Here is a 15,721-nt window from a genome sequence, read left to right on the forward strand (position 1 = left end):
GACAGAAGTCCAGCGAAAAGCTTTTGAAATGTCAAAAAATGATTTGCAGTCAGCTCCTGCACTAGCTACTGTGGATAAACAAGCACCATGTGCTTTGCAAGTGCATGCTTCAGAAATTGCCATCTCAGCTGTTTTGCTTCAGAAACAGGGAGAAGATTGGAGGTATTTTTCTTGTTAGATTACTTCTGTGGAAAAAGGCTTCGACGAATGTGTTCGGCAATTAATGGGTAAATTATGCAGTAAAAGCAAGAGCATATGGAAGGCTTTAACAAAATAATTTTACAGACCCCACATAGTACCTTGAAGTTCCTTTTTTTGAAAAATATTCCTGGAGTCTCCAATCAAAGATTTACTCAATGGTTGTTGGCTCTGTCACATAAACAAATACAGATTGAACACAATGCCAAGTATATCCTTCCTCAGTTGATGGAATACAATGGGCTAGAACAAGGGTCTCTAGATTATGGCCCTCCAGTTGTTCAGGAACTACAATTCCCATCAGGCCTAGTCATGCCTGCGAATGTCAGAGTTTTACAATGCCTCATGGGACGTTTAGTTCGGCAACAGCTGGAGGGCTGTAGCTCGGAGATCCCTGGGCTAGAACATGAATGTTTGTGTGAAGTCCATGAGACTCACTCTCCTCTCTTCCATAAAGAGGCAGAGAAAATTGATGAACCTGTATTTGTTGATGGTTTGAGATATTGTATGTCAGGTAATTATTACAGTGGGTATGCAATTTGGTATCCAGAGCGTAATCTTGCCATACAACACAAGTTGCCAGGACATTTTTCAGGTCAACAAGCAGAACTTGAAGCAGTAAAAACAGTATTGACAATTGACAAGAAAGAGAATAGAAGTCCACTAGTGATCTATAATGATAGTTCATATGTTGATCGTTCTCTTACTGACTACCTACCTATTTTGAAACGTAGAGGTTTTGTAGATTCATTCAGTAAGACTCTTGTGCAGAAAGAGACACTTGAATCAGTTTTTGAGCTTGCAGAGAAAAATTCTCTTGCATATGCTATTGTAAAAATTCCATCACATAAAAAAAAGACAAAGTGAGTTAACTGTAGGCAATTGAACAGCAGACACATTGGCAAAGGAAGCAGCATTGCATGGAGAATTAGTGATTCAATCGGGATCGGTCCCAGTTAATGTTGTGAGGAAAACAGACACACAGATTCCCTCATTTGCAGAGGAACAGAAAAGGGATGCTTCTCTTTTTTTCTTCTCCGGGTGACCCAAAATCTTCCTTTGTTTGTGAAAATGGGATCTTGTGTCAAAACTTAGGTGGGTTTTTGTGTCCTGTTATACCACAACACATACAGGTGCTATTCACTAAATTCAATCATGAAAGTTTAGGCCACATTGGTAAGAAAAAATTGCTTGAAATTCTTAGAGAAGTTTTATTGAGACAAAATGGAAGACTGTAGGCAGTGTAATTAAATCTTGTCTAATTTGTGCACAAGTGAATCCTAGACCAAAGGGTCAGAAACCTCCTTTACAAAGAATTCCTCTAGCAGACGGACCTTGGTCCACTATACAAATATATTATACAGGACCATTACCATCAGCGAAAAATTGATTCAGATTTGCTTTAGTTTTGGTTGGCATTTTTTCAAAGTGGATTGAGATCTTACCAGTTCGCAAAGATGATGCTTTTAAAAAACTGCTAGGATACTAATTTATAATGTTTTTCCAGTTTGGGGTATACCAACAAACTTCAGTAGTGACAGAGGATCCCACTTTACAGGTAAAATCATGCAGGTAATGTGTAAAATCTTAGGAATAGAACAGAGATTTCATGTACCATATCATCCACGGTCTACAGGTATTGTGGAAAGAATGAATAGGACTATCACATCTAGAATTGCAAAAACCTTATTAGACAGAGAAAATACTTGGGTTGATGCTGTACCATTTATTCTGATGAGTGTCAGAAGCACAGCATCATCAGCAACACAATATTCTCCTTTTGAATTGATAGGAAGGAAAATGCCGCTTGTGTTTCTCAATAAACCTTTTTTGTCTACTCCACAAAGAGAGGCAATAGAGGAGACAAAATGGTTGCAGATGTTACAGGACAATTTGAACAATAATTTGCCACATGCAGCTACTTGTATGCAAAAAATGGTTCCTCCACATATTTCTAAGTTTGAGAAAGGAGGACAACTTATGATAAAAATTTTCAGGAAAAGTGGACCGTGGCAAAGTAATTGGGAAGGTCCATTTGGCATCTTGGATGTTCAAGGTGTAATGGCGCAAGTCCAAAGACCTCTCAATTCAGTGAAAAATGCACGTAGACAACAAAAAAATGTGGGTACACACTGATCAATGCAAATTGTATATGCTGAGATAATGATGTTCCTTTTTTTTTCAGGAATGATTTCTAAACATCTGACCTAGAGGAATGATGGATTCCAAAAAGAAGGAAAGAGGACAACAAAAGAAAAGAAAAGTTTTAAAGAGAGAAGACCATTATCACAGGATTCATCTTTTCTTTAGTGACAATTTTCTCTGTGGTAAAATATATATCACAAACTGTTGCAGCTATGCAGAGGTTAACAGGATTGAAGATTTACACAACAAAGACATTACACTATTCAGAAACAAAAGAGATGCAGACATTGATATCAATATAGATAACAAAAGCGAGCAAGATACTGATATTAATACAGATGGCAAAAGTGATAAAGACAATGATATCAATATAGATGACAAAAAAGATAAATTTAGATATACTAATATCAATACAGCTGAAGATTTGTTTGGATATGTATGCATAGGACAGGGATATGATTGCTGTATGGAATTGTATTTCATTCATTGTAATGATGTTGAAGTCAATGTTAAAATAGAATCTAAAACAAAATTTGTAAAAATGCAGGGCTCTTATAAACTAAACAATAGAACTGGAACCTTTGAATGTATTATAGTGGAAAAGAGTTTCTGGTCAGTATTTGTACAAGGTAATGATTCAACAATTTGGTCTGGAGATGTTACTAATAATATGATAAGGCCTGGGGAATTACTTTACCTTAAAGAGCAATTTTATTACCTATTACAACATTTTGTAAAAATACTAGATCCAGAACATTTAAATATAATAGTAGATGAAAAAGGGGACATTGTAAGATTATGGGATTTTAAAATAACAAGAAAATTAGCTCAAATAAGTATTAACATTAGTATTACTGTGGTAGATATGATTGTTCCAGAAATTAAAGTGTCTCCACAGTCTTTAAAAATCATTGAAGATGAAGATAGTTTGCATTTGGTATAGTATAGTAGTACACAAATATATTTACCTCAAGGTTCATTGTTAACTTGGAAAAAGAATGGTAAATTTTTGGGTAGCTTTCTTCACAGTACTACTAATATAATTCATAAAGGAATTTTTAGTAGTGTGAATTGGATTAATGATATATTTATTTATCATTAAATAGGTGTATCTTTAAATGATACCGGGATATATGAGTGCTGTATATCAATAGAAAATTATCAGTTGAAATGTGCTAAAGCAAGTGTTGTAATGTCACCAAGGAAAACTCCATATTGAGAAGAAAAGTGTTCCTGCTAATCCTTTCCAGATTAACCATTTCCAATCCAGGGTTCTCTTGAGAGAAGGAAAGTTTGTCATTTTATTGTGGAACTTTAATATTTCAGACTGGAAAATTTCTACAAGTTTTCCACAATGTCAAGGACATTTGGTTAATATTGAATTGGGTATTGAAAGATAGTTTGGAATTAATAGTAGGCATCATAACACAAATAAGCGTGTTATTGTTGAAGGTATTTTAGGAGGAGTTGGTACTATTGGAAGTATAACAAATAGTATGGCTATTAACACTTTAAAGTCTGATCTTGAAACAGCTGGTTTAGTGGGAAGTAAAGGTATTAAGGTACAAAGAAATTTAAATCAGATATTAGAAGATATGGTTATTAAAACAGCTAATGTAATGGGTCCATCTATATTACATCTTCAAAATGTTACTCTTAATTTAATGACAAGTGATCAACATTCTCATATAGCCAGAGCATTCTTAGAGCTTCAGACTGAATATTCCACTCATTTTAAAATAATTGCGCAATCATTTCAGAGTTGGAATAACTCCTCTGGGCATTTTACAGAATTTACCCAGAGAATATATATATATGCAATAAATCACACAGATTTATGGGTAATTAATGGATAGGATGCAATCAGGATGTCTGTTATAGTTATTCTATGATTCCAAAAAACAGGGAAAGAACAAATATTGGTTCCAATTACTGTCTTGGGATTACCGGTCAGCAATACACTATTATATTATAAATTACAGTATACAGATTTTGCGTTTAACAGTGACAATTTAGAATTAGAACATTTAGATCTGTCATCATGTTTACAATTTCAGTCTAAAGTTATTTGTTTATCTAATCAAGACAAAAGTATATTTCATTCTTGTTATCATAATCATACATTAAGAAAATAAAAAGTTGAAACTACTTCTGAATTAATTACTCTTGTAGATAAAAAGAAGGTTTGTTTCCCGATCATAACAGACACAGAAAGGGTTAAAACTTTTTTCTCCTCTTGTATAAGTACAGAATGCCTAAATCAAGGTTTGTATTGTATAGGAGACATTGTAGCAATAAGGTTGAGAACAAATTTAACAATTATGCTTATGAAAAATATAAGTGCATATAAGTGCAAATATAATACAATGTATCTCAGATAGATGAATTTCCATGGGAAGAATGGTCAAATGTAATTCAAAAGGACAAATGTTTATTAATAGCTTTAGCTAAGGAACTTCAGAATGCAGAAATATTGTTTAAACATGAACAAAGAAATTTGCAAGGCATAGCTCATCAATGGTCAGAGTTCTCAGGTAATAACTGCTGGAAAAAATTCAGTAATAGTGTATCAATTTGGGGGGAAAACTTCAATTACTTCAGCAGCAGGAAATATTTTATCGCATCCTATAGTTATTATTTTTATTATGTTATGCATTATATATTACAGTTATGTTTAATGTTTAGAATGAAAAAATTATATTATCGAATTAGAAATTAAATCAGGAGAGGTGATGATTTGTTGCAAAATATGCTTAACCCTTTCATGACTAAGCCTATTTTTGAAATTTGGTGTTTACAATTTAAAATCCGTATTTTTTGCTAAAAAATTACTTAGAGCCCCCAAACATTATATATATATATTTTTTAGCAGAGACTCTAGAGTATAAAATGGAGATTGTTGCAATATTTTATGTCACACGGAATTTGTGCAGCGGTGTTTTTAATGCAACTTTTTGGGAAAAGAGACACTTTCATGAATTTAAAAAAAAACAAACAGTAAAGTTACCCCAATTTTTTTGTATAATGTGAAAGATGATGTTACGCCGAGCAAATAGATACCATACATGTCATGCTTTATAATTGCACGCACTCGTGGAATGGCGTCAAACTACAGTACCTAAAAATCTCCATAGGCGACGCTTTAATTTTTTTTACGGTTACCAGGTTAAAGTTACAGAGGAGGTCTAGTGCTAGAATTGTTGCTCTCACCCTGACGATCGTGCCGATACCTCACATGTGTGATTTGAACACCGTTTACATATGCGGGTGCGACTTCTGTATGTGTTTACTTTGCTGTGCGAGCTCGCGGGGCGGGGGCGTTTAAAAAAAAAAAAAAAATTCTTATTTATTGTTATATTTATAAATTGTGTTTTTAAAAAAAAAATTTTTTTGATCACTTTTATTGCTGTCACAAGGAATGTAAATATCCCTTGTGACAGTAATAGGTGGTGACAGATACTCTTTATGGAGTGATCGGGAGTCTAAAAGACCCCTGATCCCTCCTTTGCACTTCAAAGTATTCAGATCACCGAAAACGGCGATTCTGAATACTGTATATTTTTTTAAACTGGCGCCATTGGCAGCCGAGAAAACGGGAAGTGACGTCATGACGTCGCTTCCGTGTTTACGATTAGGAGGCTGGAACGAAGCCGCTCATGGCTTCGTTCCAGTCCGTCCCCAGCCGCTGGAGACGGCCGATTGGTCATCGGGCCTCCTGATGGAACGGGAGGCCCGGTAAGAGCGGCGGGAGGGGGGGAGTCCCCTCCCGCTCCTCCGGTATAACAGCCGAGCGGGTTTAGCCGCATCGGTTGTTATAACTGGATAGCCGATCTCTGTCTCTAAGAAACAGTACTGGGATAATGCCTGCAGCTGCGGGCAATAACCTGGTTTAACCCCGGAAAGCCGAGTACGCACATCTGTGTACACTCGGTGGGAAGGGGTTAAAAGAAGAATGGGTTCTGGAGTTGCAAACTCAGTTACAAATGACAAAACATTTGGAATTATTAGATCAAAGTATTTGTGATATGAATGGAAGTGTGAATGATATAAAATAAGAAATATGATTATTATTCATATTTCAAAGAGGAATGTTATATTCCTAGATTGTAAGCTCCAATGAGCAGGGCCCTCTGATTTCCCCCTGTATTGAATTGTATTGTAATTGTACTGTCTGACCTAATGTTGTAAAGCGCTGCGTAAACTGTTGGCGCTATGTAAATCCTGTATAATAATAATAATATCTAAATTTTAATTCTGTCCTATAAGTATATAACTGAGGTTGTGAAATCCCGTGTAATTTTGTGTATATGAAAGGTCTTTTGGCGTTAACGATTTACAGATATGACATTTGAACAGAGTTCTCAATTTCAAGAAGCTGTCAAGAAATTTTGATTGATATTCTAAGTTTATATTTTCATAAAGGTATTCCTATGTAACGTATATCTTGTTTGAGAAATTGGGTGTTTATATAATTACTCTGAGCCAAGCTGTCTCTCAAATTCACTTCTAGCTCTGTCTTTAATTAGTCATGCTGTTCATATTACATTCCTACTCTTAGCCCCACACTTAGAGGGGAGTGGAAGGGAGATGATGAGGGGAGTAATATAGTAGTGTGTATTTTTAGGCGCGTTTTCTAACAAAGAAACTGAGTTTATTTCAAAGAAAGATGCAAGTCTAGATGGTTTCTTCTGCTATGCTTCTTCTTCATTTTCTCTTCACTTCGACAGAAATCTGCATACAGACACCTGCTCTCAGGACAAAGGAAATTTCAGCCATTTTTAAGTACATCTTGAACTTAATTTTTGAAACAAACAACTTTATCTCATATCTTTGATCTTATTTGAAGCTACATTTATTTTGTATTTGAATGTACAACTTTTGTAAGTATTTTTGAAACTTTTGTGTGGAAATGAATCACACGGTTGGATTCAAGCTGACTCAGTTATACAACTAAGAAATTTGTCTCACAATCGTCTAGAAAAGGCAGAAGAGTCTTTTCACAGCTATTTTGACTTTTACAGCCATCAGGGAATACCGTTTCGATGAAAGGCTTTACTTGGTTGGTAACAAAGTTTAGGTAGGTGGTATGTGTCAAAGTAAAATCCACATAAATGGCAGGACTCAAGGTTTCTCAGCAGAACATTGCCAAAAGCATCACGCTGCCCCATCGACTTGCCTTTTTCCCATTCTGCATTCTGGTGCCATTTCTTCCGCAGGTAAGCGACGCACATGCACCCAGCCATCCACATGATGTAAAAGAAAACGTGATTCATCAGACCAGGACACCTTCTTCCATTGCTCAGTGGTCCAGTTCTGACGTTTACTTGTCTATTGTAGGAGCTTTTGGGTGTGGACACAGGTCAGCATAGGCACCCTGACTTGTCTGCAGCTACACTGCCCCACACAAAACAAACTGCAATGCCCATTGTTTCTGCCTTTAACACACCAACTTCAGGGACAACATGTTTACTTGGTGCCTAATATAGCCTACCACCTCCCAGATGACATTGTAACAAGATAATCAATGTTATTCACTTAACCTGCGAGTGGTCATAAATATAAAGCTGTTTGACAGTATGTGTATATAGATACACATAACTCCATCTGAACTTCTTCATTATAACATGATACTTGGCTCCTATACAGTTTTGATGACATGTATATATACACTTCCCTTATTAAAGTATGTGTTACAACACGATAAACAGAAAACATTAGCTGTTTTGCATTCTAATACCAAAAATGTATATTCCAGACTTAGGACTCTTTATTGTCATGGTTAAAAGACATGCTTTTCACTGGCAATCAAGCTTGATCACAACGAACAGTTTGACAATTCACAGTTGTTCTCATGTTAACCGTTTATTGCAATAGTTGATTTTTTTGTTCTTCTTTAAAAAAAAGCCAATGAACCTAAAATGCAACTTGGCCTAATCATGACAGCTATGGATACCATTTCCAGACAGTCATTTCAGCAAGTTATCAGAGCTAAAGAAGATATATAGCATATGAGATAAAACTGCTGACAAACCACCGATATCCTCATATCCTGTTGAGTAAACACTTAGGGACACCTAGGGTAGCCTAGACTCACCCAGCACATTCAGGAAAGGTATAAAGAGACATTGATGGAAATTATTATGCAAATCCTGATTTTCAGAGTGCTAGATGTGCAGTGAATTTATGTGATGGTGCAGGAGTGAGCAGCAGGTTTAGGTAGTAATGAGCATATCTTTGATAGATATTGTATATGCCATATCCAGGCCAAAATTACAAAAACACAGCTGAGGCTCATTGAATGCCACTAAGATATTTATTTCCCACCGAGGAACAGGAATTCCAGATGTGTAGCAAACCATACCAAATTAAGGCTTAATCTGAAGTAAATTGAATTAGGGTTTGTATTCTAAAATGTGAAAATGTGATCAGTTATCATTTGCCGCTTAAAGAGTAACTCCACTTTTGTTGAGGAAAAAAAAAAAAAAAACATTCCCCTCTGGATGAGCGATGTACATTGCAAGGATTTTAACAAACTTTGTTGCAGATTCCTATCTTTTGTTATTCTAAATAACTAGCAGTTAGTTTGTGTCCATGTGCAAACTGAATGTGAATGGGAGTGATTTCATAACTATCAATCAGCTGATGCACTTGCAGGGTTCGAATGAGGAAAGCTGTAGGATTGTTCATCCCATTAGACATGATTTTCTTGTGGGTATATCTTACCAAAAATGACATCTTTATTGCAAGGGAGGCCCAAAATCAAAATTTTATCTCAGTGCAGACGTCAGTGAATATCAGTAAGCCAATCACATAAGTGTGTGTCTGTGCGTTTGTGTGTGTGGTTCAGTACACCGTCTGTGTACAGAACGCCTCCAGGTTGCCAAATTGCATTGCAATTTACAGAAAATTACAACACTGCAGCTTAAAAAGGAAAGGTAATTTTTAATAGAATTCGATTACAAATATGACTTTCGTAGCAATTGTATATGCTATACTATTGGTTTGTCCCACAAAAGTGGAGTAATTCTTTAATAAATATGAGTCATAGGAAGACAGTGTAGCAAAACACTCCCTGTCCTAAAATGGCTAATGTAAAATAAGAGATTATCTGTGGCCTCACAGAATATTAAAGGAAATAACATGTATAGGCTTTTTACATTATCAAAACAACAAATAGATTTTAAAATCATGAATAGGATAAATAAAACCCAAATATACTCCCGAGTCTGAAGCCCACATGCACAAGCGAATATATTTGAGTTTTAAGTGTAAAATAGGGATGTAGATATCAATACATAATTGAGGGTCTCTATAAAAGATAATGAATAAGTAGAACAGGATGAATAAATAAAAAAAAAAAAAAGTAAAAAACATCACAACTATGATTTAGGATTTTATCGAATAGTGCGTTAATATAATGTGTGAGATAGGAATATGAACTATATAAGAACCATGGCGGAAAAAGCAAGCCAACACATAAAAAGAAAACTGCACCAAGAGAAACTCAGACTGAACAGGCTGCATGTAATGTGATAATATAGCAATCCTGCCCTCTATCACTCATGTCTTCTACAGCCTACCCCGGCGGCTGCGTTGCAATACATCAAAAGATTAGGTTTTTTCCTGGTTTCACCACTAAATCCAAAACTTTATGGTTATAACTATAACAGGAAGAGAGAGTAGAACTTCCTGCCTAAACAGTTGTCACCAGGACAGATTTGTTGTCCATGTAGCATTGGTCACCAGAGAGTGTGAATGTCCTCAAATGGGTATAAAACAGCAATGAAATACTTTGAAACAGTTAGCCACTCTATCACAGGCAAAAAAAAAATAAAAATAATTTTCCCTAAATAAGACTGAAGCTAAGGCTTGGATACCTGTCCTGGATACTAGTTTCCTTTCAGTGATTCATAAGGTAGGGATAAGGATAACAGCCTGGAAACCTGCAAAGTCAGCAATTCCATATTTGTTACAATATATTTCTATCCATGTCCTTTTTGAAAGGAAACCTGTGCTGAAAAAGATTAATTGCTGACCTCCTGAAAATGCCGGCTGCTTGGCTTTCATGCTGATTCAATGGCTTCAATCGTCTCCAAGTTACACACTAGTAAGTTTATCTGGCCATGGCTTAAATGAGTTTGAAGGATGGCTTGGACTGTAGGCGTTTAACCTGATGTACCAACACGTGTAAGTGATCGGTAGGTACACATTCTCTATGATTTCGGACAAGAAGGTGCCCCAGGGAGTCCATCACAAGTTAATGGTAGTAGCTCAGTGGTTCTTCATTGTATTATTTTTGTAAGTCAGGTGGTGTTTTAGATTAGTAACCCTTTAACGAACATTTTATGGCACATTTTTTCATCAGCACACAATATCCCAGTCACATAAAAATGTGTTCACATTTTGTTGAAAAGGTAGCACGGTTGATTTGGTTAAAAAAGGATTCCTGTCCGAAATTCTGTAAATACAGAAACACACACACATACAACACTTATATATATGCATTACACGCATGGTTCTGTTGCACATACAGTAAAAAGCTGTCCTTGAATTAGTTCTTGCTTTCCTACAAAATTCATTTTTTCAGCATTTTGGCTCAGTAGGAACATTGAGGGTCTTCTTGTTCCCCAGCTGTTAAGTCTACACAGGCCGAAGAACAAAGACAGCATCATCCAGAACATAATAGTCATTGTACATGTCTCCTTCACATAAATATGGAAGTCGGGTAAAGGTCTCCACAGCGAATCCAGCTTCCTCAAAGACATCAGCCAGGCTGTTCACTTGCTCTTCCCACATGGTCCCATTAACCTGCATGATCTCGGCTGGCTTCTCCCACTTCCCACCTGTCAGGAAACATGAGCATAATTTTTTTTTGTTTTAGGTATCTGCAATGTATGCTAGGAACTGTGTGCAAACTGAAAATCCACTTGAGCTCTGGAAGATTTTTATTTTTTTTCACATTTTTATTTAGCACAAAACAAGATCACATCTGAAGGAACATCATACAGTACAAAAGATAAGAAGCATATCCAATACCCCCCCCCCGGCTAGAGGCCATATAAAGCAAGACTAGGACTTCTCAAGGATGAGATAGAATACCACCGGGGAATAGATTGCTAAACAAGATTATACCTTGGAACATGCCCAGATCATTTTAGAACCATATAAAATATGGCGAGTAAGAAAAGGATAGAGAATCAGAAAGGAAGAGCAAGCTAGAAGAGAAAGAAAGAACGCAGGAGAGAAGGGAAGATAAAAGAAGACGGGGTAGAAGAAGGTTAGAGAAGAGTAGGGACAAGGGTAAGGAGGTCAGGTGAGGTTGGAGACCTCCAGGAGAATGCCAAAATGCATTCTGCTACATGTCTTTGGTAAAATAGAATCACAATAAGTGTATATTATTTGGTTTGGGTGAAAGGTATAGATACTGGAATTTATTTATTTTTAATACTAGTAATGGCAGTGATCAGCGACTTATAGTGGGCCTGTGATAGTATGGTGGGCAATCTGACACTGGCTGGGGGGTAGGTACACTAACTGCCACTGACATCAATAGTGACACTAACACAGTGATCAGTGCTAATACTATACACTGTCACTGTACTAATGACACTGGCTGGGAAGGGGTTACCGTCTAAGGGTGATCAAGGGGTTAAATGTGTGCCTAACAATGTTCATTGTGTGTTACACGCTGCTATTACCAAGCGATCTTGCTGCTAAAAGAACAGCGAGATTGCCTGTTAGTGTTAAGAGTTCTGTGTTGTTTACTGACTGACAAGACGATCAGCAAGTGCAAACAATCATTGGATGGCAGCTTGTACTGTAACAAATCTCAACACAGCCAGGGTGGCGGGCAGGCGGACGCATGCATGCCTCTCTACCGGGTAGTGCTGATCAGATATCAGATACGCAGTAGTATATCTGTGTGGGGCGGTTGGCAAATGGAAATACAATCACAGTAAGCATGGTTTGTGTCTGTACACCGCTTTCCCATCCGAACAAACTAAATTTGAAGCCATTCAAACGTAGAAAGATCAAGCCCCACTGGTCTTGATTGGTATAAATCACAGAACAACTGACCTTTAGACAATTTTGTTATACATAAGTACAGCAAAATCTGTATGATCTATTCTTTCAACACCCATACTGAACTTCAGGATTGTTTATAAAATTGTATAATAAATACGCTGCAAAAGAATATCTAAGTGGTAGTGTAATTTCATAAACCAGGAGGGCCACATATAAGGTGAACAATGGTAAAAATGCTGTATTTTAAACCAAATTTACCAGTTAGGAATAGTTAGGAATAGGCACTTGATGGCCAAGAACTTTATATACATGTATATCAGTAAACGTAATGCTGAAATAACTGACATATTTAGAGTTTGTGTCGGTGCTAAATGCAGGTTTTTTTTCAGATGCATTTAGGCAGCTTTAAAAAAATTAGTTTGACACTTTAGAGATTATTCAAATTCATTGACAGGTGCAATTAACCACCTAAGCTGTCTACATCTGCATCAAGCTTTTTTCTTTTGGATTTCCACTGACTTACATGAGAGAAGCCGTTCTGATGCAAACAAAAGCCTATCTACACAGAGTGCATTTTGTTCCAGGTATATTATAATGTTAATTTTTAGAAACTGCCCTAGAATCTGGATTTGTACTGGAAAGTACTGTATATAATGGACAGCCTCGGGCTTCAGTTTAGCCCTGGAATGCACTGTATCTAATTGGTTGCCTCAGACTCCAGGTTTGTACTGGATAGTACTGTTTTAATTGTTCGCCTTAGACTTTGGAGTTGCACTAGAAAGTACTGTTTTTTAGCTGCAGACTTTGGTCTTGTACTGGAAAGTACTGTACATAATTAGTAGCCTCAGACTCAAGGTTTGTACTGGAAAGCACTCTAAAACCAGTAGTTTCAGACTCCAGTTTTGTATATAATTGGTAGCCCCAGATTCCAGATTTGTACTAAAAAGTACTGTATATAATGGTCAGCTTTGGACTTGCACTGGAAATAACTGCATAAAACTGGTAGCCTCAGACCCTGCATTTGCACTGGAAAGCATTGTATAATTTGGTACACCCAGTCAACGTTTGATAGGTTTGATTAAAAAGTGCACAAATAAAAAATTGGATAAAGCAATAATATTTTGGCCACAAAAGGGATTTTTCCTTCACATCATCATATAGGAGGGCCCCTAGGCTGGCCTAGTCTTCCTATGTAAATTTGTTTTTTTGTAAGTTGACAGCATCCATAAAACCGACCAGATTATAAAGTCTGAAACATATAATGCAGATCCATAAAGAAGTACTGTATTTTTCGCACCATAAGACGCACCTGACCATAAGACGCACCGAGGAGGAAAACAAAAAAATATTCTGAACCAAATGGTGTACTAAAATATTATACTACTACTACTATAGGTGGGTGGTGGAGACACAGCAATACCACCCCCCCCGCTGTCAAATCAGGTCAGCCTCACTATACCTGGGTGGTGGACACAGCAACCCCCCCCCCCTTCCCAGATCAGCTCAGGGTGGCAGGACAGACACAAACACCCCTTCAGCCTCTTCTATCATAACAGTTTAGGTGACTGGGCAGTGGATACCATGCCACACCTCCCACCCACTTATCACCAGCTCACCTCAGGCAGCGGAGGACATTGCCATTACAATGCATAACCCCCTCTGGCTGGCTGGCTCTTAGCCTCAGATACACCCGGGCAGCAGCTAGGAAGGAGGACTGGTGTCATAGTTTGCAGCTGCCGGTGGAAGGAGCAGGAAGTGAGACTGGACCAGGCCACGGCGCCGGGGGTGTTCCGGCTGAAAAAAAAAAAAAAAAAAAGCCAGGGCTCTTGCCTCCGCCAGATGGTGTCACATATGGCGGGTGTCAACTGACCAACTGACCTGGGTGTGGAGCGAACCCCCATAGCAACGCCACTGACACCCCCATGTTTTGGCACCCGGGGCAGACCGCCTCCCCCTTGCAATGCCCCTGCAAGGATCTGCCTCACATCCTGTCCTCTCTCCTCCACAGAGAAGCCAAACACTGATATTCTGATGCGGCGGCAGGGCCGGTGACTGGTCAGTATTTGCTTCATAAGACGCAGGGACATTTTCCCCAATTCTTTGGGGGGGGGGGGAATGCATTTTATGGTGCAAAAAATACGGTAGGGTGTCTGCAGAAACCAAACAACATTGTTTTTCCGAATGCAATGCCCTAAAACTGCAGAAAAATCCCAATAGGGGACATGGTATCAGTATAACCAGTGTGAACAACAGAGATTGTAATGGGCAGTCTCCCTACCATTGTCTAGTCTACCTCTGCCATATTCAAGCTCAGCACAATGGCGTAGCTGGTTTATGGAACACACATTATTCTTGACAGTAATGCTGTACATATTGCTTCAATAGAATACTTATTTAGCACAACTGTTTATGCAGGCCATACAAGGTTCAGGTTTTGCCAATTCCTGCTTAATCCACTACAATTCAAGCAGTGGGTGACCACAAAGCCACTACCTGGCTCAACAAATTTTAATCTGAAAATCTAAAAGGAGCCAAGTGGAAAATTCTGGGCCGAACAGTGACTGCAGGCAATCAGATATGGTTTGAGTTTGAGTAGTCTGACTACTGCAGGAGTAGCGGCTAAATCTAAAAACTGCACGGATAGCCTTAAACTACATTCTCACTAGCCTCCTGAATTTGGTTCATTTAAACACAGGAGAAATTATATGGGACGTATAAACAAACTTTATGCTTTATAGACCAAGTTCTCTTGTGCTTAAATGTACTCTCATTTACATGCGCTTAGACACAGTATCTCATCTGCCCCTCGATGCACAAAATTCTATTTTCTCTAAACACAGGTAAACGCACAGCATGAATTATACCATTTACAATCATTACATGCATTTATGTGTTTAGAATTGTCCTATATATGAATATATACACACATGCATCTCATTTCCAGTGTTAATGAGGCCTTACATTTTTTTTTCTGTTGGGGGACACATGAGAAAATTGTATGTAGAAAGATCTCATCTTAAATGAATCTTAATGATCCTAAGACTGCCCATACATTGATCATGTTTTTTGTTCAAGCAGCAGGCTGAATGTAAAAAAAAAAAAAAAAAAAAAAAAAAAAGGACAAAAGACAAATGATCGGTGTTGCTGGTGGCACTGATCATTCAGGAAAAACCTGACAAAGGTGGCTATACACAAGCCAATAGAAAGATCAACATGTGTATAACCAGCATGTCCATACATGAACAGGCTGAATTTTGATCCATGAATGTCTAGCTTAAATGCCACTGTAAACCAATTCTTATTCTAGTAGCCACTTTAGATTTACAATAGGTGTGTGTCTTAGAAAATGTGT

At 37.5% G+C, this 15,721-nt stretch overlaps 1 protein-coding gene across 1 annotated transcript in view; it reads right to left on the bottom strand.

Annotated features, from left to right (window-relative positions):
* Positions 1-9,265: 9,265 nt before the first annotated feature.
* Positions 9,266-15,721, bottom strand: part of METTL9 (methyltransferase 9, His-X-His N1(pi)-histidine) — an 80,081-nt gene continuing 73,625 nt past the window's right edge. Inside the window, exon 5 of the mRNA XM_073591032.1 lies at positions 9,266-11,186. Coding sequence (XP_073447133.1) covers positions 10,984-11,186 — 203 coding nt within the window. The 3' untranslated portion in view covers positions 9,266-10,983. The remainder of the gene's footprint in view (positions 11,187-15,721) is intronic.

This window comes from Aquarana catesbeiana, linkage group LG06, assembly GCF_042186555.1.
Source record: "Aquarana catesbeiana isolate 2022-GZ linkage group LG06, ASM4218655v1, whole genome shotgun sequence".
NCBI classification, from domain to species: domain Eukaryota; kingdom Metazoa; phylum Chordata; class Amphibia; order Anura; family Ranidae; genus Aquarana; species Aquarana catesbeiana.